Here is a 22,515-nt window from a genome sequence, read left to right on the forward strand (position 1 = left end):
TGCCCAATTAGGAAGTTAAAAGGCAATTAGATTAGCTGTCATGGTAATAGTAGGCCTTTCTGGGGATGTTGATACATTTGTTAGGGGAGCCAAGCTCAGAGACATCTACTGTCTAGTGTGTAGTCTCTTCTAAAATAACTGGGGGGAGAGGAGAAAGGAAGGAAGTGAGAGGCACCCCCCTCCCCCCCACCCCAGTTTTCTGTAGTCCATTCCCAAGGCTCTGAACCAAAATCTCACTTCTTTGATGAGTTCAAGTCCTGGTGGTTTGTCATTTCTTTGATGAGTTGGTGTCCTGCCAGTTTGAACGTCTTTAAGAGTAGAGGGGGTTAAATTTAATTGTTTTACTTTCTACTTCAGCATATAAACAAGACACAATCTCCTCTGATTGAGAAATACCACCTTTGTGTAAATGACAGCTTTCCAGATACACGGAAAAGACTGACCTTGCTCCAATCAGTGGGCATATTTTAAAACTTCATTCTTCTTCCTTTACCTCGGACTTGGGGGGGGGGGGGAGTTGGGATGGAGGCAACAGTTTTCCTGCCTAAATTCAAATCGATGCTCACTGGTCCCAATCTCCTGTGTTTCTTTAAACTCCTGTGGGGCCAGTACCCTTACTTAGCCTGAGCAAGGTTTTCAAAACCTGGCTCAAATAGAGGAGTTTGAGAAATGTGAACCGAAAGCAGCCTTAGGCAACCGGCCCCACATTCTCTTCTTCTTCTTTGTTCCAACTGTGGGATGTCACTGCTCCCGTAATCCTTTTAAAACATAACTACCATTTTGCTGGGCCTCGCTTGATGCGGAGAGATTGTCCTTATTTTCTCCTGAATTTGTGCGGAAATCAAAGTTCCTCTGGTCCCACGGTCAAAGTCAAGTAAAAATAGCAAAGTGAGGGGATCCCTGGGTGGCTCAGCGGTTGAGCGCCTGCCTAAGGGCCAGGGTGTGATCCTGGAGTCCTGGGATCGAATCCTACATCAGGCTCCCTGCAGGGAGCGTGCTTCTCCCTCTGCCTGTGTCTCTGCCTTTCTCTGTGTTCAAAGTGAGTGGGTGCAGGGGATGGGAGGTGAGCAAGCAGCGGAACGGAGCTGCCCAGACCTCGCGAGGCGCGCGATCCCGCGCTCAGGGCCCGGCGCTTGCCCCACGCGGCATCGTGGGCCTCGTGCCACGCGGCGGAGCCTGGGCCGCCGGGCAGGAGCGCGCCTCGGGGAGGTCGCGGGGGCCCGGAGATGCCCTCGCTGGAGGAAGCCAAAGTAGAACCTCTGAGTCCACAGATAGACAGCGGGACCTGCGCGGAAGGGGCAGGGGGCAGGTGACCCTCAGGGGTCGCGCCTACTGGCCGCGATCTGTCGTGGGCACCTCGGCTCCCGCTCGGACCCGATTCCGGGAGCCAGGACGCGGCCGCTAGCGTGCGCCCAGGCGGCGAGAAACACCGGGACCTACGCGCCTTGCTCCCGCCTCCAGGGGGGCACATCGTGGCTCTTCGGATGAAGGTTCGCTCTTTGCCCCCGGAGAAAGCAAAGGCGGTTTTTTTTTTTTTTAAGATTTTATTTATTTATGAGACACAGAGAGAGAGGGGGGCTGAGACACAGGCAGAGGGAGAAGCAGGCCCCACGCAGGGAGCCCGACGTGGGACTCGATCCGCGTCTCCAGGATCAGGCCCTGGGCTGAAGGCGGCGCTAAACCGCTGAGCCCCCCGGGCTGCTCCAAAGGCGGTGTTTTGCCCTTCTCGGAAACACCCGGGGGCAGGTGGGTTGGGGTTGAGGTTGGGGCGGGAAGGAGGTTCTGTGCGCCCAGATCGCCAAAGGCTCTAGGAGCTTGCAGACCCCGGGCAAGGGGCAACGTAGCCCCTGAAAAGGCTTGCGTGAAACTATACTGAGTAGTGGCTTTATTATTTTTTTTATTTTAATTTTTTCTTTAGAATCGACATCGTACTTAAACTCTTCCGACCGCTCAGGGCAGCTCACCACTTATAAACAGAACTGGACCCTCGGAGCCGTTGTGCATTTATTATTCGGTTAATCCCAAAACCTCAACCCCGGAAACCATTTGGCCTCAATGTTCCCGTTTCTAAGACAACTAACTATACCTTTAAGGGTGCGTGTGTTTGCAGTTTTACAGCCTGGGATGCGATGTCAGACTTTTTGTTGTTTTGAAACTGGGTAATAGCTGGGGTTCAGTGATGCACTGCACCTCTCGGTTGTGGGCCCTCCGTGCTCCCAAGCTCTGCCCCCCCCCGCCCCCTCACGTCGGGCCCACCACGATTCCCATAACGCCCTTTCCACCGCCTGACCCAGCCTACCCAACAGCCCTGTCTCGATCCATCCCTAAACTTGCCGGGACGGAGGACTCCCCGGGGACCCCGGGGATTTGTGATGGGAGGAGTGGGGAGCGCTTAGGGGAGGAGGAAGAGCGTCGCGGGGAGCCCATCCGAGCCGGGACAGAGCTCTCAGGGCACGAAAGAGAACGGTGCGCGCGCTTCACAACTGAAACGCATCCTTTCAACTCTCTAAAACGAAACATAACGTCGTAGCCGCTGTTCTCCTGGTGGAAGAGGAAGCAAAAGTCCTCTCTGACCTCCCTGCGTGCTCCAGCACGGTTCCTTCGGCAGCAGACACGTCCTCGTCCCAAAAAGCTCCCGCAGCTTTAAAGGCCTCCTGCGGGGGAGACCCGGGGCTGCCGAGGGCCGGGGAAGGCCTCCCGGACTCCTCGAAAGCATCTCGCACCGGGAGGAGCCAAGGCAGGGCGCGAACAGCGCCGACGGAGCGGGTTTGGGTGCGGGGACTCGGAAGAGCGTGTGTCGGGATCGAACTCGAACGAGGCAGAAGGGACGGACCCCGCGGAGCGGACTGGGGGTGTGGGAGCTGGCGGGGGGGCCGGGTCCCAGGAGGTGCGGCGGGCAGTGCTCACCGGCTTCAGCCGCGGCCCCCCCCCCCCGCCCCGGGGGGAGCTCCTCCGCACCCGCCAGGAGTCTCCAGACTCCCTGGACACCTGTCGGAGCAGACGCGGATCCGCCGGCGGATTCCTGGGGAGGGGGAGAGCGCATCCCTCCCGGCACCCCGCGGAGGCCGAGCCGGCCACTCCCGGGCGCACACACTCTCCGCCTCCGGCTGGAGTCTGGGGCTCCCCCCAGGACCCCCGCCACCAGGCACCAAACTTCACTTTCTTTCCCCAAGTGTGAGCGCCCCTCTCGCCCCCTTCGGCGCTGCCCCCTCCCTCTCCCCTTTTCCGTCTCTCTCGGTAGGTCTCTCGCTCTCTCCAGCTTCAGCCTGGGAATCCTCGGGGCTCAGCACGGAGCTGCGCAGCCGGTCGCCCGCGGGTCCCCCAGCTCGCCGCGGGGGAGCCCCGGGGAAACACGCCGGGAGCCCCCTCGGGCCCGGTCCCCGGCTCCCCATTGGCGCCCCGGTCCCCGCCCCCTCCGCGGCCCGGAGTGGCGTCAGCACGCCAGGCGGGCGTGGGGTTTAAATGCCCACTAGCGGGAGCTCCGGGCGCTGCTATCCCGGAGCGCTGTCCGGGCCGACGCTGCCGGGCTGGGAGCGGAGCCTGCGAGCGGGAACGGGAGCGGGAGCGGGAGCCGGAGCCGCCGAGCGCGCTGCCCGCCGCCCCGCCGCCGATGACTCGGGAGCTCGGGTGCAAGCGCCGCCCATGCAGCATCTCTGCGCTCCGCGGACCGAGAGTTGATGAAAAACCGCTTAGCCGTCTCCGCTGCGGGGAGCCATGAGCTGTCTGGATGTTATGTACCAAGTCTATGGTCCTCCCCAGCCTTACTTCGCAGCCGCCTACACCCCCTACCACCAGGTACGTGTCTCCTCCCGGCCGCGATCCCGGAGACCGGGGTGGGGGGGGTCCCCGCTGGCAGGAGCCCCGCCTGGACCCCGAAGTCTACCAGCGGGGGAGCCCCGGGGATGCGGGCCTGCGGGCGCTGCCCCCGGGAGGTTGGGCCAACCCCCTTTCAGCCTGTGCACTTGCTCCCTCGGGAAGGCGGCTAAGCGCGTGCCCCGCTCCTGCGGGGAGCAGTCGCCCGAGGATCGCGCGAGCCGGACGGTCTCCTTGGAGTTTGTCGGACTCCAGATTCTTCCGTGCGGGTGAGGGGAGATGCGAGCAAAGCTCCCGCAGGGATAACCCAGCTTTGGTCTCAGAGGTGAGAGCCCCGAGAGAAAAAAAGCCAAGACGTGCCTCTCTTGCCTTTCTATCAAAAATGCAAAGACCTGCGTTCTCATTCCTGCAAGTTTATCTAAGGAGGAGCTTCCCCCCCCCCCCACCGTTTCAGTTCTCAGGGGATCAGGCCAATTCATTCCCGAACCGGAGAATTCGTTACAAAAGGAACTCGTGAAAGCGTGGGTTTTATAATCTCTGCTCTGCAAAATTCTGGGATTATTGGGTTGCAAGTGACCTGGCCGAGGCGAGCTTCAGAGATAATATTTCGCATTTCTATGACCCGAGTGGCTGCATCGGGCTGTCCTGCAGGCCACTGACCCACCTGTAAAGAAGACCACTTAACCCCGTTTCCACAAACTCTTGAAGATTTAATTATTCCAATTTCTCTCGTCTCCGGGCTGGGTCTGGGCGACCCAGTTTTTCTTTCCACTACCTCAGCTGATATTGTAAAAACTGAAGACCGAAGTCCAGCAAAAGAATAAGATCACACACCCAGGGGGCCATAGGAGTCAGGAACAGGTTCCAGAGTGACGGGCCTGGACTCCAGTCCCAGAGAGAATGAAATATATCTGGACCCCCAGCCCAAGTTTTTTAACAATTTTCCTTGCAAATTCAGAATGTCTATTCGAAAATTTTCTGTTGAATTAAGAATGGAAGGAGTAGGCTTTGCTTTTTGCTTTTTTCCTTCTACCTTCCCCCTTTTAAAATTTTCCATCTAGGAGTTTGTTTAGTCTCACAATATTAATTTGGGGGGATCACCAGAGTCCCTCATTATAAGCCAAGTGGAAAGTGGTGGAAGTGGTGATCCTGCTAAGTAACCGGTCTTTTTGGCTTCAGCTTCTGAGATGGCTCCTTCCCAGGCTGGCAATATTGCAAAGAGAGGAAGGAGATGGGTTGGTTTTCTGTCTGTTTGGTCCTTTCTTCTCCCTGACCCTGGACCAACCTATTCCATTAAGATCTCTGTTCAGTTTTGCATGATCAGCCCACTTTGAGGCCATCTCTGCCTTCATAAATGCGTTAGCACTGCATTCAGCCTATTGCCCATTTCTAAGAAAATATTTCAGCAGCTACACTCGGCTTTTAGAATCACCACTGGACAGTCACAATTTACCCAACTTCACAGCTAAGATCTTCTTCTTTCTTCCTTCTCCTTACTTGTTTCCTCAATGTGCATAGAGACGCCGAGGGTTCTATCCTCATAGCCCACTTACTCAAAAGATGATCTCTTTAAAAACAGCGATAGACTTTTAAGTGGACAATTTATGGGCGACCAAACAAATATCAAGTTGCACTTATTAACATGATCCATGTCAGGATGTTATTCCACATTTTTACCCCACAAGATTCTTTCCTAAATGGAACTATCTCACACCTCCGTGGCAGTTTTTCTTTTACATTCCTGGCTATGTGACGTGGATTTGGATATTTTCATGCTCCATCAGGATAATGCTTAAATCTTGCATCTTGTGCATCTGTCCTGGATTCTTAGGCAGGGGACATTCAGGCCCTAACTGGACTTGGGTGCCCTTTATCCTTGGAGCCTGATTTTAAAAATATATCTGCCCCGAGCCTGGCTTTGCAGTCAAACTCAGCTCATATCCTGGCATCTTCTGGGATTTTTCCCCCTGACATCTTCAGAGAGCTTTCCCTGTGGTCTGGCAGCAATTCTGGGGAGACGGAGACACCAAGAAGGGCAATCCGCCTCTCAGAAGCTCACCGGGTTACTGACCATAGGGCTTAGGCCTGGTTGCTGGGGGGGGGGGGGGGGAGCGGCCTTTCCATACCTTAGAGATCTGAAGGAGTGGAGTGGGAACCCAGTTTGCCATCTCTTTTGAAAGTGACCTCTCTGTTCTTTCTCTCTTTGAGCAGAAACTAGCCTACTACTCCAAAATGCAGGAAGCCCAAGAGTGCAACGCCAGCCCCAGCAACAGCACCGGCAGCGGCAGCTCCTCCTTTTCCAGCCAAACTCCAGCCAGTATCAAAGAGGAAGAAGGCAGCCCAGAGAAAGAGCGCCCACCAGAGGCGGAGTACATCAACTCCCGCTGCGTCCTCTTCACCTATTTCCAGGGGGACATCAGCTCGGTGGTGGACGAGCACTTCAGTAGGGCCTTGAGCCAGCCTAGCAGCTATTCCCCGAGCTGTACGAGCAGCAAAGCACCCAGGAGCTCCGGGCCCTGGCGGGGTGAGTAAAGGGCCTGCTGCTGAGCGCCGGGAGAGAGGCTTCTTGGCCTGGGGCCCACCTACGTGGGGAGGGGGGCCGCCCGAGGAAAGGCAGCAGAAGGAATACTGGGCTGCCCATAGGAGGTGAGAAGGGGCCTATGGGGTGGGCAAGTAAAAGGAAGGAAGGAAAAGAAAATTTCTCCTTGAAGAGACAGGACAGAGCAGTGACCTAGAAAAAAACACTAGCCTTGGAATTGGGAGACCTGGGTTTTCCTGTTGGCCCTACCACTCCCTAGCACTATGACCTTGGGCAAGTCTCTTAACCTCTGTGAGGTCACTCTATTTACTGGTCTCTAAAATTAGAGTAATACCCGCCCTCTTAACTATCCCTGGAGATGGCAGTAAGGACAGATAGAAAAATGTATGTAAACATGCTGGGGGAATGCGCGGTTCCCAACACTCTCCAAAGCCACGAGGAAGATCTTCATCTACAACAACTTTCAGGGCACTTAGTTCCTGAAAATTTGCCCAGAGGAAAAAGTCCTAGACCTCACTGTAAGCAAAACCTGCTGAAGAATGTCTCTTAAAATTTATATATGCTTTTTTTTTTGCCATGTTTCTATTACCTAGGAAATCTTGAAGCAGAAAATGTCTTTCAGTGACCAAAGAAATAAAAATTTAGGTACAGCCAAAACATCTCTAAGAGTTTTCCCCAAACACATCCCCTCTTTATTGTTCTACTTATCTCACAAAGCACTGCTTTATCTAGCCTGGGACAATGATTTATTGGTCAAGCCAACTAAATCTCCCTTCTATTCTGAAATCTCAATCTCCTTTTATTTCCAAGACAAGGGTGGGGGTAACTCTTCGATAAACATTCTCACTAAACTTAATTTCTGATGTGTACCAAGCTGAAAAATGAGGACTTTGTTATAAAAAGGAAAACCAATATGAGAGGGGGGATGACAACACTCACCCTCTCTTTTTTTCCTTTAGAGTGTGTGACACTTTGTGTAAGCCTTGCCTAGACAAGATCTCAAATCATTAGTTTTGAATACAGAACATTCTTTTGATTCTCCAGTCGCCTAAATGTGTTTAACAGGAAGACTGTTCACTACATAAATTGCATTTTCACCGCATTTTTAATTCTCTAGTATGTGATGCAGATGCCTTCCCCGGAGGTGCTAAGTCAAGGCCTCTGGAATTAAATATCTTTCTTTCCCGCCCTTCCCACTACAGGTGACAAATTTGATCTATGTGCTGTTCTCTTAAAATGCTTCCCGGTTGGAGGAGTCAACCGTGATATTGGCAATAATAATAATTATTATTATTATTCCTGGCGTCCACACTTTAAGGAACCAGTGTTAACTAATTAAAACTTAAAAGATCTGTCCCTGTGTGTCCCTCTGCAAATAATACAGCTGCCCTTTTAATAGGTCTAGTTTACTCTTTTGCTTGAGTTCTTGGGAAAAAAAAATATTTGAAAGAAGGTTTCTAGAAAGGAGGCTAATAATAGCAAGACTTTGAAATATGTCGATGGACTTCCAGTCTATATCAGAGGCCTTGGAGGGGCACATTTTCTGGAGCTGGGGAGGCTGAAACGCCAGAGGGGGTAGTGGAATCGCCAAGCGGCTGACCAAGAGTGGGAAGAAGTATCTTTAGCTTGGGGAGAGGCTGCGGGCTGGGACCGGGAGCGAGACCGCGTCTACCCCCCCCCCCCCCGAGCCAGCAGAGCCTGGAGTCGGGGGACCCGCTCCCCGCGCCCCAAAACTGGAGTTGAGGAGGGGGGTTGTCTCCGGCCTCTTCCTCTCCCAGTGCGTCCTGGGGTGTGCGCTCTGGAGACGCGTCTGCAGATTCCGTGGAAGCGGCCCTCCTTCCCAAAGGGTTCCCCCCACTTTGCGGGGCCGTAACCTGGAATTCTCAGGCTGCAGCATCTCGCGCCCCCCCCCCGCCCCGCGCGCGCCCTGCGCGTTCAGCTCCCCCTCGGGCGGGGTGGGCGCTTCCTGGCCCCGCGGTGACGCGCCCCTCTCTTCCTTTGCTCCCCCCGCCCCGCCGGCCCGCAGACGGCTCCTTCCCGATGAGCCAGCGCAGCTTCCCCGCCTCCTTCTGGAACAGCGCGTACCAGGCACCGGTGCCCGCGCCGCTGGGCAGCCCGCTGGCCGCCGCGCACTCGGAGCTGCCCTTCGCCGCCGCCGACCCCTACTCGCCGGCCGCGCTGCACAGCCACCTGCACCAGGGCGCGGCCGAGCCCTGGCACCACGCGCACCCGCACCACGCGCACCCGCACCACCCGTACGCGCTGGGCAGCGCGCTGGGCGCCCAGGCCGCCGCCTACCCGCGGCCCGCCGCCGTGCACGAGGTCTACGCGCCGCACTTCGACCCGCGCTACGGGCCGCTGCTGATGCCCGCGGCCTCCGGGCGCCCCGCCCGCCTCGCGCCCGCGCCGGCGCCCGCGCCCGGCAGCCCGCCCTGCGAGCTCTCCGCCAAGGGCGAGCCGGCCGGCGCCGCGTGGGCCGCGCCCGGGGGACCCTTCGCCAGCCCCGCGGGGGACGTGGCCCAGGGGCTGGGACTCAGCGTGGACTCAGGTAAGCGGGAGAGGGAGCTTGGCCTCCCCGGACCCCTCCTGCCCTGTGTCCGACCCTGGGCTGAGCCCCGGACGCCCCTTAGCTCCCCTTGGAGACCCCAGTGACCTTGTGGCCCGCAGGGCTTCCGCAGACAGGTGGCCCAGTGTCATCGGTGTGGGCAGAATGGCAAAGAGGGGCACTGCTCTAACCTGGCTGGAAAATATAATAGAGGATTTTTTTCCCCAAAATTTGACTAAATAAATAAGTATGAATAAATGAGTAATCTGCTGGAAAGGTTCTAGCTCTGCGCTGTTCAATCCTGTAACCGCCAGCCACGGATACCTGTTGAGCCCTTGCAACGTGGCTAGGACGAACTGGGATGTGCTGTACGTGCATAATACACACTGGATTTCAAAACTGTGTGCGAGGGAAAAAAATGTAAAATTCATCTCACCAGTATTTTTATGTTGATTGCATGTTGGAATACTTTCGACACATTGCACATTGAACACATCAGGTCAAATAAACTATATTGCCAAGATTAATGCTCACCTGGTTCTTTTTACTTGTTTCCAATGTGGCTGCTAGAAAATTTAGAGTTATGCCTGTGGCTCCCATTGTTGTTTTTATTGGACAGCGCTGATCTAGAGGACCTAGAGCTAAGAGTGTAGTTCAGAATCTTCTGCAGCTTGGGGTGGGGGGAGGAAAGGGGGTATTGTCTCCTAGTGACAGTTATAAGGAAGGAAAAATGTGATTCTCATATCAGCCGAATAACCAAATTAAACAAGTCTCTTAAAATGTAAAGCGTAAAGAGAATGTGATTTCGATGACTATATCGAGTTCCTGGCTTAACGAGTTGCATTCGAAAGGGACATTCGAATAAGGGCTTACTCTTCTGCTTCCTTTATTTTTAGGGCAGAACCCCAAAATGATTATATTATAAATGCAATTGTTGGCTTGTAGTCTTGCCCACCCGCCCTTCCTTCAGGTGAAGATTTGACATTTCTGTTTGCTTCGCTTTTACTTCCATTAATGCCCTTTAGAAGAATTCTGTGACATTCACAATAAAACAGTGGTGTTTGTCTTTTTCTCTTTCCTTAAATACCTGTGCCTTCCCGCCCCCAATCCCTTCTCTCTCCCTCTCTTCGCTCTCTCTCTCTCTCTCTCCCTCTCCCTCTTTCTTTTGTTTTCTCTCTGTTTTCAGGTTTGCAGCCTCAGGACAAAAGCAAAGATCTGTACTGGTTTTAGACAGTCCACCTTGCTCCCCGTAGGTCTCTGCATAGCGCAATTGGTGACGCTCAGAGCTGGAATCAGAGTGGGTTTGTAACAGCTTCTGATCTTGGTTTGCAGCTCGTCGTTATTCCCTCTGTGGTGCGTCCCTCCTGAGCTGATCTGCTGACCCCGGTTCCCCCTTCCCTTTCCCTTCCGACCAGCCACGGAGGCTCAGCACCTGGGCCTCTCACTTCATGGATGAGGACACGGGGGAAGGCAGAGACTTCAAACTGCTCCGTGTATTGCGAAAACCAAAACATACATCTACAGAAGTTTTGTCTAACAATAATTCCTTCCGCGGAAAGAGCAGATCCAAAGACTCTGAATCATGTTACAAGCCTTCCGGGCAGATCACTGGAAATATCTGCGGTGATCTCACTTAGGTGATATGATGTCATAAGTTTTCTTGAAAAGAGGAGGGGGGAAAAAGGGACTCTTTTGGTGTGAATATTTTTTATGCTGATGTGAATTATGTCATTAAGTGGTGTGACCATATAGCACTACTGATGTCAGTATCCTCACATTTAAAATGTATTTGTATTTGCATCAAAGACTGTGGTAGAGAAGTAAAAGAGGCCACTTCCTTCTTCCTCACCTCATGGCCTCCAGCTCCCTTCATGCCCACTCCCTCTCTGCAACACCCACTCCAGACACAAAGACACACTTTTTTCATTTGGACTGTGAACATGGAAGCCTCAGCCTAAATGTGAGTGGCAAGTGGCTTATCTGAAGCCACCTGCCCAAGTCTTACTGAAATGCAGCTGTTGTAAGGACAACTGTTTGAAAACTCCAGAAATACATCGACCAAGGTGGCACTTCCCAGTGTTTGGCACAACAATTGCAATTGCACTGGATCTATTTTATATGTGTGTGTGTGTGTAGATATATATCCTATTTTTTACGAGAAACATTTTACGATGAAAGAAGAAACTCTTCTCTGCCTTCTCCTACAAATTCCATCTCTCCTTCCATCCTCCTCTGGATGAAAAAAAAAAAAGCAGCAAGGAACCCCAACTGCCTCCATGAAGAAGAACCAGGAATCGCCACAAGGGGAAGAAATGTCCATGGAGTCTCCAGTACCTCGAATATTCCTCTCAGTCTCTATGGTCACTGTTTGGTCACTTTAATTTTGGCACAGGGGAAGGGGTCCACAGGTGGGCAAAGCTGCAGGTAACGAGGAAGAAGAAATGAACAGTAAAAATGTCTCTTTACTACAGGGTCGCTGTGTTATTTCATAAAAAGGAGATAAATGTCTTAGTCTTTCTCTAGTGGAATAAAATAATTTATAGTAGTACAATCTGATGTCAGTAACTAATGTTCCATTATATATATATATATATATGTATATATATATATATATATATATATATATATATATATATATAGTGCTTTTTGGTTTTCCCAAGTGTTTCCCATTCTGTGAAACCCGTTCACCCTTTGCCACCTCGCATCAACCCCAGAAGTGAGAAGTTAGGTATCCCACCTCTGTTTCACACATGTGAAAATTGTGGCCAGCAGAAGCCCACGGCTTCCCTGTCCAGCATTCACTGGGTTGAAAGTAGAGATGGTACTAAAAGCACGACCTGGACACTGTTCAGTCAGGAACACATTTATTACTCTCCAGAAGAGACTTGTTGTTCCTTCTTCAATTCCAGACTCTTAGGACAGTAGTCAGTTTAAAAAGTGTCTTTGAAATATTGGTGATATTACATTTTCATAAACTAGGCTAAGAAACCAAACCTACCAGTAGGCAAAAATAAATAAATAAATAAATAAATAAATAAATAAATAAATAAATAAATAAATAAATAAATAAATATTTTTTTAAAATTTTTTTTTAAAAAGGAAGGAAGAAAGAGATTGATTATTAAGAAACTAATGGTCATTTCTCTTAATTTCCTCTCGATGCCAACACTGTGTTCATTCACTGAAGGGCCCAAAAGAAATGTTTTGTGTTCTGTTCAAATTGCCCTTCTAGGTTGTTAAAGCATAAAAAGAGTCCGAATCTTGACCTCTGTTATAACATGAGAAACAAATACAATTTATCTTGGATAATAGTCTCAAGAGTTGGGGGCAGTAAGGGACCTTACTCGGAGTATGGCTTAGCGGAGCCACCTGTCCCCTCTTTCTATCATCTTGGCAGCTGTGAAGTAGATTATGATCATCCCAAGATCCTATGCCTGGTTTTGCTTATATGGAAGTTACTCTCTGATTATGCGGCATCGGATGTGATGGCACTACAAATAACCAATGCTGAGTGTTCATCAGACCCTGGTCAGAGGGCTTTGTATGCAGGTTAACTCATTTAAGTCTCACAGCAATTCTGTGTGGCATTTGTTATGATCCCCTTCTTTCCAGTGAGACAACTGAAGCGCACAGAGGAGAAGTAAGTTGCCCAGTCACAGCCAGTAAGTGGCAGAGCCAGGATGCCAACCCAGGCAGCCTGGATGCAGAGACCACCCCGTTACCCACCCACCATGCTGGCTGCTTGTCCTCTTCTGACTTGCCTTGGGTGGCTTAACTTTGGGTTTACTTTCTCCTCCACAGTTGATGAATAAGGAAGGGGAAAGAGGCAGGGCAGCAAAGGCTGCCACACCACGGACCTTCCAGAATCCCTGGTCTCAAAGGAGCCATCACAGGATATTTTCACACCTCTTCATCAAATGATACTATCTATAGACCATTCAGTCAGATGCAGATCTCCATTCTTCTCCAGGAGGGAATTATTATTGCTTCTCTTATTAATTCATTTCACTATTTACCAGACTTCACTGCTCTGAAGCTCTTCACACCCAACCCGACCAAGTCGTGTAAGACTTAGCCTGAGGTTTGGACATCGAAGCAATAACTAAAATTAACTCTGGACTTCTCTGTGGATTTTGTTAATCCATGTTCCACTGGCACGGATCACTAGCATATACCGGCATAAATAAAATGCATTGCGTTCCAGCTCGCTTTTTAGAATTTGCCACTGAGTACGCAGTGGAAGGAGAAAGCACAGCAGTGCATTCTTTCCTGGCCACTGTGTCCAGACAGTCCCCACCGGAGAAACCGTGCCCACGCTGCACTGCGTTAGCACACTCACAAGATCTCTGCTCAGAACCCGGTGGGAGCATTTTCCCAGCCACAGGGTTCTGGTTACTGAAGCCTCTCCCCTGAGCTGCATCTGACCCGAATATCAGGTTGCTGGTGAGGAGACCCATTCACTGGAACTGGCCTCTGGGGCAGTCCTGAACAGACCATCCAGGCCGCTGAGCCGGGCTCTGGTGACCTGGCACCCGGGCTACCGGGATGACAGCATTTCCCCCCGTGTTGGACGTTCCCAAAGTAGAAATGCAAGACGACCCAGAACGATAATGATTCTGTCTGTGCAGTAGGAGCCTCAGAGAGGGCTTTGGAGAATTAGAGGTCCTAACTGACATGCTCTAGGCCTCACCCAACTCACACAAAATATGAATGCCCATGCCTGTCTTGTTAACATTCACGCAATGATGCAGATTGGAGGAGGCCCTGGTGGTTGATGAAAGGACATTGGGGGCAATGAGGGATGACAGGGGGCAGAGGCACACATGACGTTTCCACATGTGTTCTACGTGGTCCGGGGGCCTGAGAGAAAGCTAAGCTTCTCCTCTATTCATCCCCGCTGGCACCAGCGCCCTCCTCCTGCAGCTCTCCCTGTGCTTGGCCCAGGCCCAGGGAGAGGTGATGAAAAGGGGAGAGACAGCTCTCCGCCACCAAGTAATCCTTCTGCCGATTGCCCTCTGGCTGAGAACTCAGTCACCCAACTTCAGGGAACTCTATCTGCTCTGCTCCTCTAGTTTAAAAGGAGTTGCCATCCTGTCTCCTTTCCCCCTTTGAAGTTCTATTTCAATGTGTGGCAAATTCTAGCAATGACTTAAGATTGATTTGGGCCTGGATGGGAAGGAGGGCAGAGGTGGAGGGACGTTAGGACTTAGATCCCCTGACTGGAAGCTTCTCTTGCCACTCTTTCTGGGTAAGTACAGCTCTTTCTGTGCCCTTTTAATCAGAGGAAGCGACTCTTAAGATCAATTTAACCTCCGGTTTGCTCAGAATCGTAAACCTTGAGCTTAGGTGCAGGCGCCCATATCCTTACTATCAAAATAAACCGATTTTTTTTTTACATTTAGTAATTGATTATTTTGGGGTTGGAGGAGATTTAAAAAATAAGACTTGGACAAACTGCTTTCCCTGTAAATGCTACTTCTATAAATTGCATTTTAAATGTAAGTCCTATGGTATCAAAGCATGAAAGGCAAATTGAAAGATATTTTAAAAGACTTTAAAAATAAATGAAACCAAAAAAATGTAAGATTCCTTTATAAAACTGCTTTAACACTCTGTCGATAACATGCCTACAAATAACTCACCTTTTGATCATACTTATCAATGTCCAGACTCTATATATCCCATTTTCCTTGCAAGATTTTTATTTATTTTTATTTTTTTCTTGAAAGATTTTTAGAATTTATTATTATTCATTATCTATTACATATTCCTAAAATCTGGAGTAAAGGAATAAATGTCCTGAAGGCAGTATCATTATTAGATGTGCTGTTTGCACATAACTGAAGTTTTGACGTGTGCACAAGCTATAGGATTAAGCAAACGTGAATTTTTCATTTCCTGAAACCCAGGTTTCCTCCTCTCTCATGAATAAATGAAACTCTAAATATAAATATGGTACCCTCGCAATAGAATCTATCTACAGATTTCTCTCTCTCTCTCTCTCTCTCTCTCTCTCTCTCTCTCAGGCCTAAAGGGAAATCAGAGACACCATGCCCTCAGACAGGCACAGACACAAATGATTATTCTCACTTGACAGACCAACTGTACTGCTCTTTCCTTGTATTTCACTCCAGCCCCAGAGGGCTGGATCAGGAAAGAGACACTTGATAGCTGCTGGTTCCGTGGTTGAAATATTTGTGAAGTTAACGCATAATCTGAAAGCAGAAGCTAATAAATTATAGGGTGCTAATTGGAGCTGGAGTGGAGCTGTCAATCATGTTTCCCTAAACACAGAGAGACCCTCATACCCTAAAAAGGCAAAGCAGCCTTCAGGAACAGCGCCCAGTTGTTTGCAGCCTTGACCCGCACTCCAGCAGAAACATCGAGTCCAGGCAGAGTGGCCTCTGGCAGAGTCAGCAGAGGTGGTTCTGCTAATCCAAGCTCACTTTAAGAAGAGAGACAGATTCTCTTTTAGGGGGAAAGAGTAAAATACTTTTACTAAAGAATTACTGTTTAAAGAAACATACTGTTTACAGAAATATATATATATACACACACACATACATATATATGGTAGTTGATGAAAGAACTATATATGTGTATATATATATATATATATATATCGAATTTACTAGAATAATTATTACTTTGGTAAAACATTACCCTTTATTTGGAATTTTTCACTTTCTAAAACAAGTTAACTCAATGAGAGAAAAATCTAAAGGTCTCCACAATAGTGTCATGTTGACCTCAAGCTGTAGTATCTCTGTGAGCTTTCTGATGTACTCTTAAGGAACTAAGCTCCTCTAGAACAAAAATAAGACATCCAAATTTCCATTGCCTTACTGGAATTCATTTATTTCCCCCTTAAAAAGCAGCAGCAGCATAGTTTCATTCCTTTGTTTTGTTCTTATAAACTCCTGGTTTATAATCTCTGGTTCTACTCATCTCCCACTATTTCAAATGACTGACATGATTTTGCTCAAACAATCCTCCTCTGTTCCATTTCCTATCAAAATGGTATAAATCAATAAATATGTGATTATTACACAGGAGACAATTTAGGTTAAAGGTAAACAAAAAAATTAAATAAATAAATAAATAAATAAATAAAAAATAAAGGTAAACCAGATTTTTGGAAAACAAAACTAAAGAATTAACATTTTTTGATTTCTACTCAGTATTTGCATGACTCTCACGATAGAGTTACCAGGCAGAAATTTTTACCAGCATTTACTGATAGAGTATGTGCTTTGGTCTCTATGTGTATTTACAACTAGTAAAATACTCTTAGAACTTGGCAACTTCTTCCGCATACTTCAAAAAAAAAAATAGTTCTCACTCAGGAAAAGCAAATCATGTATGTTAAAATTCTACACACACAATGGCTCAAAACAACAATTAGAATTGATGGGAATGTCATAAGTTTGTTTCTTTTCTGACTAATTCTCACTGCTACAGCCTTGCCCTTATTTTTGGCAACTCTATAATCCACCCTGGTGCCAATAACAGCACTATCAAGAAATGGGATGGAAAACAAAATTATATATTTTGTGGTCGTTGCCATTTATTTTCACTAGGTACAATCATTTCTTTTTTCTTCATCTACCACATTTTATGCAGTGTGTAATGCATCCTAGAAAATAATTGGATATTTTGTCATCTAATATCCTATGACTTTTTTTTATATCGTACCTGCTTTTTTAGTGGAAGTTTCTGGTCTTTGGAAGCACCGCTGAAAACTTCTGTATTATTAGTGACATCCCACCTTGTTTGGTGGAGTGGGAAATTCTGTTTTTATTTCAGGCAATTTCTCCTCCATACCCAGAAACTGACAGAAAGGTATTGAGAGACTTTTGGTAAGAAACATAGAGAACAAAGCCTATGATATTTGTTCTTCCTTGTTCAAAGATTCCTCAGAACCCTGTGTGTGTGTGTGTGTGTGTGTGTGTGTGTGTGTGTGTGTGCGCACGCGCTGGCACTTTTTTAAGGGAAAAAGAAAAGTCTAGGGAAATGTCAGATTTATACCCTGAGGGGAAACCACACTGAAGTTGTATTCAATTGGAATTGATGAGAAGGAAAATTATTCATCATTTTATGCGTAACAGTTGCAAACTATGTAGTTAATAAATAAAAATGGATAATACTGACACCTTCATCTTTTTTTTTTTAATTTTATTTATTTATGATAGTCACACACACACACACACAGAGAAAGAGAGAAAGAGAGAGAGAGAGAGAGAGAGAGAGGCAGAGACACAGGCAGAGGGAGAAGCAGGCTCCATGCACCGGGAGCCCGACGTGGGATTCGATCCGGGGTCTCCAGGATCGCGCCCTGGGCCAAAGGCAGGCACCAAACCACTGTGCCACCCTGGGATCCCCTGACACCTTCATCTTGCATTGATGTTTGACATGTCTAGTTCTTTGATGTTTAAGGAATGATGTTATCATAAATAAGACTGAAAAATTTGGGGTGCTTGAGTGGCTCAGTCAGTTGGGCATCTACCTTCCACTCAGGTCATGATCCTGGCCTCCTGGGATTGAACCTGAATCAGGCTCCCTGTTCAGTGGGGAGTCTGCTTCTCCCTCCCCCTGCTCTTGTGCTCTTGCACACTCTTTCTCTCCTTCTCATATAAATAAATAAAATCCTTTAAAAAATTGAAAAATCCACAGTGGGAATATTGCCACCTTCCTTTTTTTGCTTGAGATATAAAATGTACTGACACTGAAAAAGAAACATAAACAATGCTTCTCAGTTATGTATCAGGCTGCAGGTTAATATGGGCTTTAGGTCTTGGGAGAAAGAGAAAGTATAGATACCACTGAATCTCCCTGTATTACAGAACAGCAATAAGGGCAATACATTAAGTGTTAAAATAAAACAAAATTATACAGTTTCGTCGTATACACTTTTTCAGATCCTAAAAGCTTAAGGCTACATTTTTTTTTACTACTGCTATTTTAGAATGTAAATTTCATTTTCATCACCTCCTGTATTGGAGGTATTTCTAATTTGAACTCAATTACATATTCTGTATTCATTTTCTCCTTAATATAATCAGAAAAGTTCTAAAAGGGGCATGATAGAAAATACTTTGTATGCTGTCTTTTCATTTTCTGTTCTAGTTCTTGTGCTTTCTTGTCCTGTAAAGCCACATCAGTGCTCAGAATGAAGTTAGAGCTATCTTGTCCTGGTTTTCAGGGAGACATCAAACTCACCATCAGATGATTTCAACTCAACAGTACACATTCTAGAAATTAGCCGAGTACCTACACACAATTCTAGTTGACTGTTCTGGGTTAGAGCAGTGTGCAACATTTTTCTCATACTCCACAGAAGGTTCCTTTCAAATTCTTACCTCCCATTGTGTTAGAAAACCTTCATTCTAGCTACCCTGCTATCCAAATGCCATCTATTTTCCAAAGTCTAGCATAAGTCTTACCTCTTTCACGAAGCTTTGTCTCCACACCAGATCCACTGCGTATTCTCACCTTTATCGGGACTCTTGCCACCTAACGTCTGTGCCGCTTACCCGGCATTTATTTTATAACCTCTTGGGACAAAAGCTCAGGATTTCAGAGTTGCAGTAACCCTAAAGATCATCGCATTCACTCTTGATTTATAATATTCTTTACCCCCTTAACTGGATATTAAATACATTGAGCAGGTGCCACCAATTATTGTGAAAAACACGCGCAAAATACTGCATTATTTTTTTTAGATTTTGTTATGTGCAAACAAATTTAAAAATATAAGTTGAGCTGAGGTTTGGCATAAAAGTTAAAAAAAAAAAGAAAGAAAGAAAGAAAAACTGTCTGGAAGCCTGCTTCAGTAAAGAAAATCTTACTAAACAGAGTGGGGAGAGGTTTGCCACTTAGCAGGAGCTGGTTAGAATCAAATATCATTTTCCTGCACTTGTATCCCACTCCTTGTGCTCAAGACATCACTTCCACAATTGGTCTCTCTTCTCCCTGCATCATCGGTTGGCCCACCCTCCTGGATCATTCCCACTCATGTAAAACAGGCTGCAATATTCTTGCCTTAAAAAAAAAAAAAAACTCCCTTGACCCTATCTCCTTCCAGTTACTTCTGTATTCCCTTTAAATGACAAAATGCCTTTACATGAGTCACCTTCTTGCTCTCTCCATTAACTTACTCATTTTCCTTTTACCCACTCTAATTTAGCTTCCACTACACACACACTTGTCAAGGCCACCGGCTAGCTCGATATGTCCAAACCTGAAGATCTGTTCAGAGCACTTCTCAGTACTCCTTCTATCTGTCTCATCAGTAGGGTGATACAGCAGTTAAGATCCTCTGATAAGCAGATGCCAAGACACAGACCATGTACCGGAGGCCTTATTAGTGTGTTCTAGTAAAGATGCTACCTCTGGCATAGTAACTGTAACCAGACCTCTACTTGGTTTAACTCATGGGACACAAGTCATTCTCCAAGATCCACACAGTTCCTGCAGGAGCTCTGGTGAAGTAAACAGAGATATGATAGGAGCCATGAACCCTTATAACCTTAAGATCCTTTTTTTAAACAATAAATTTATTTTTTTATTGGTGTTCAATTTACCAACATACAGAATCACACCCAGTGCTCATCCCGTCAAGTGTCCCCCTCAGTGCCCGTCACCCAGTCACCCCCACCCCCCGCCCTCCTCCCCTTCCACCACCCCTAGTTCGTTTCCCAGAGTTAGGGGTCTTCATGTTCTGTCTCCCTTTCTGATATTTCCTACCCATTTCTTCTCCCTTCCCCTCTATTCCCTTTCACTATTTTTTATATTCCCCAAATGAATGAGACCATACACTGTTTGTCCTCCGATTGACTTACTTCACTCAGCATAATACCCTCCAGTTCCATCCACGTTGAAGCAAATGGTGGGTATTTGTCGTTTCTAATGGCTGAGGAATATTCCATTGTATACATAGACCACATCTTAAGATCCTTAATGATGGCACTAACCATTGTCATCTCCTGGTTTTCGACTTTATGGTTAACTTTGTTTTGACGTGTTTAAGGGAAGGAAAAGAGGAGGGAGGCAGTTTCAGAGGTTTCCACTTGGCCTGACGACTGTTAAGAGGAGAAAGAATGGAGCATTGGAAAGGAAGAGCCTCAGATTGCAGTGCAATTCTGGATAGGTCTTAGCTAACCTAAAAGGGAGCCCCCACATTAAAATAGCCTGTTAGTAGCCAATAACGTCCACATCACAAAGGAATGGTCCATTTCTAGTACTTCTCTGCATTCAGTCATGGGAGGGAAACCCAAGGGAAGTATGGCCTGGCATAAGTCACAGTAGATCTGAAGGTATAGCAGCTGGAAGTGTCAATTAGCTGTGCTCCCCACAACAGGTTCTCTCAAAAGATGATCTAAACATCACACCTCCACGTCCACCACAGGGGACCATAAAATTTATGGTCTGAACAAGATCACTTTTAAGTGTGAAAGTGGCACTGGTAGTAATTAATCCAGGGCCAAAGCATAAACTGGGACTATCCTGGGCAAACTGGTGCATATGGCTTCCTTGCCTGTGAATAATATTTGATACAGTTCATAATTCCATCCTTCTTCAAACACTTTGTTCATTGGGTTTCCAGAATTCCACTCTCTTGACCTTCATACTATGTTTCTGAGCCCTCTTTCTCAGTCTTTGCTAGTCTTTCTTTATCTAATATCTAAACATGGAGTGACATCATGGAGATGTTCTCTCTTATTTATACACAACGCCAGTTGAGCTGAGTCCAACTCATGGCTAGTCTCAGCCTTCTGTACATAGGAAAACTCTTCAGCCTGAATCTTTCTCCTTCACCCCTCTCCAACCGCACACTCAGCCTCTCCCCATGGGTATCTAACAACTATCTCAAAACTAACACATCCCAAGCTGAACCTCTCGTTGCCACCCTGCCTCTCCTGTCTTCTGCATGTAAATAAGTGATAACTTCCATTCTTCCTACCACCCAGGTTAAAATTTTAATCTTTCTTCTCTCATACACCCTACCTAATTCATCAGTAAAACCTGCCCCCAAAAACTCAAAATCAATCAATTTCATCACTTCTCACCATTGTTTCACCACCTTCACTACCAAGCCACCATTATCTCTTGCCTGGTTGATCATGATAACTTCTAGTTGATTTTCCTGCTTCTACCTCTCGGCCCCACCCTACTCTCAGGCTCCTCTCCACACCTCTGGAATGATCCTTTCAAAACTTAAGTCACATCATATCTCTTGTTTGTTTGAAACTCTTTGGTGTCTTCTTCTCATACACAAGGAATAGGCCAAAGGCCTCCTAGTGGCTTACAATGACCTGTGTGATGTAACCACCATTACCACGCTCCCCTCCTTCAGTTTACTCCTGACCTTGGTGTCATTCCTTTCACAGACCAGGCATGCTTCCATCTCAGGGAGGGCTTTTGAACTTGTTTTCCCTTCCACTACATACACATATGACTTTTTTTTTTATTTATTTCAGGTCTTCACTAAATATCTCTTTATTAGCATAGCTTTCTCTGGCCTTTGTACATAAAATAACAACTCTCTCTCTCTCTCTCTCTCTCTCTTTCTCTTTCTATGTCTCAACCCCCAATTCAGATTTCTGTTAGCACTCAGCCTCCTCTGACAAATATATATACATATATATTTGTCACCTCTATATATTGAGTAGATATTTTTTAAGCACTTATGTACAGGAGGAATGTTCTGGACATTGGGACTACGCTCAAAGATGGACCAAATATGTGATTCTATGAATAACAATGAAAAATGTTTGAATGTTTCAAAGATAAATGTGGAGAAGTTGGAATAAAGTCTAGTGCAGTTCTAGAGATTGGGCTCAGAATATCTATTCCGATTTTCTTCTATTTGACTTCCTTCTCCTGTAGAGAGCAGAAAGCTAAAATGTTTCTCCTATTCATGTTCAGCAGATGATCCAAGTTGGATTCAGGTTCTATATCAGATGCAATCACATGAGACTTGAAATATGAACTGAGATAAAAAGGATGTTGGGCATGGATTTTATCAATGGGTGTTGTAGCAAATGCGGCATAGCTCTGCAGCCAAACTCTGTCTCCAAGGCTTGTTGATTTGGCAGAAATGGCTTCTTAATACTAGAAAAGGAGGCATCATGTGGGACCCGAAGCTTCCTGATAACGGCAGCTAATTTAGCAGCTCAGACTGAGGTGGCCCTATGTTTACATACATAATAAGGGGCGCCTCCCGATTTGACAAGCAGCTTCCCTATCCTTGGCAGCCTGGTTCTGCAGTATAGACTTGGAAATAGATTCTGGAATTTCATCCTGCAGATTTCTATTCAACCATCTTGATAATTCTGTAAAGCCATCTGACATGCTATAATAAATCCTTTTATTCAAATTGTCTACAATGGAATCTGTTCTCTGCATCAGAATATTGACAAATATGAAGCCCAAAGAGAATATACTGAACACATAAAAGGATATTTTTAAAGTAAATCCAGTAATACTGTTGAATAATAATAAATGACCCTTATAGTACATCTCCCACGGTGACTTCCCCCTTTTTCACTCCCAGTTATTTTCTGCTTCTTCACTCTGTTCCTCTCTGTTGCCTTGCCATTCAGAGGAAGGGTAAAAG

At 47.1% G+C, this 22,515-nt stretch overlaps 1 protein-coding gene across 2 annotated transcripts; it reads left to right on the forward strand.

Moving 5' to 3' along the window:
* The first annotated feature begins 3,515 nt into the window (after window positions 1–3,515).
* Window positions 3,516–11,437, forward strand: VGLL2 (vestigial like family member 2). Of its 2 annotated transcripts, XM_055310873.1 has the most exons (4): window positions 3,516–3,795; window positions 6,025–6,337; window positions 8,379–8,900; window positions 10,230–11,437. In XM_055310873.1, the coding sequence occupies exons 1-4, from the start codon at window positions 3,715–3,717 to the stop codon at window positions 10,268–10,270; spliced, it is 957 nt and encodes a 318-aa protein (XP_055166848.1). In that variant the 5' UTR covers window positions 3,516–3,714; the 3' UTR covers window positions 10,271–11,437. The 2 variants fall into 2 exon arrangements, with proteins under 2 accessions (XP_055166848.1, XP_055166847.1); XM_055310872.1 differs by lacking the exon at window positions 10,230–11,437 and having other exon boundaries at window positions 8,379–9,411.
* Window positions 11,438–22,515: the final 11,078 nt, after the last annotated feature.

Source organism: Nyctereutes procyonoides, unplaced genomic scaffold (genome assembly GCF_905146905.1).
Source record: "Nyctereutes procyonoides isolate TBG_1078 unplaced genomic scaffold, NYPRO_anot_genome, whole genome shotgun sequence".
NCBI lineage: Eukaryota > Metazoa > Chordata > Mammalia > Carnivora > Canidae > Nyctereutes > Nyctereutes procyonoides.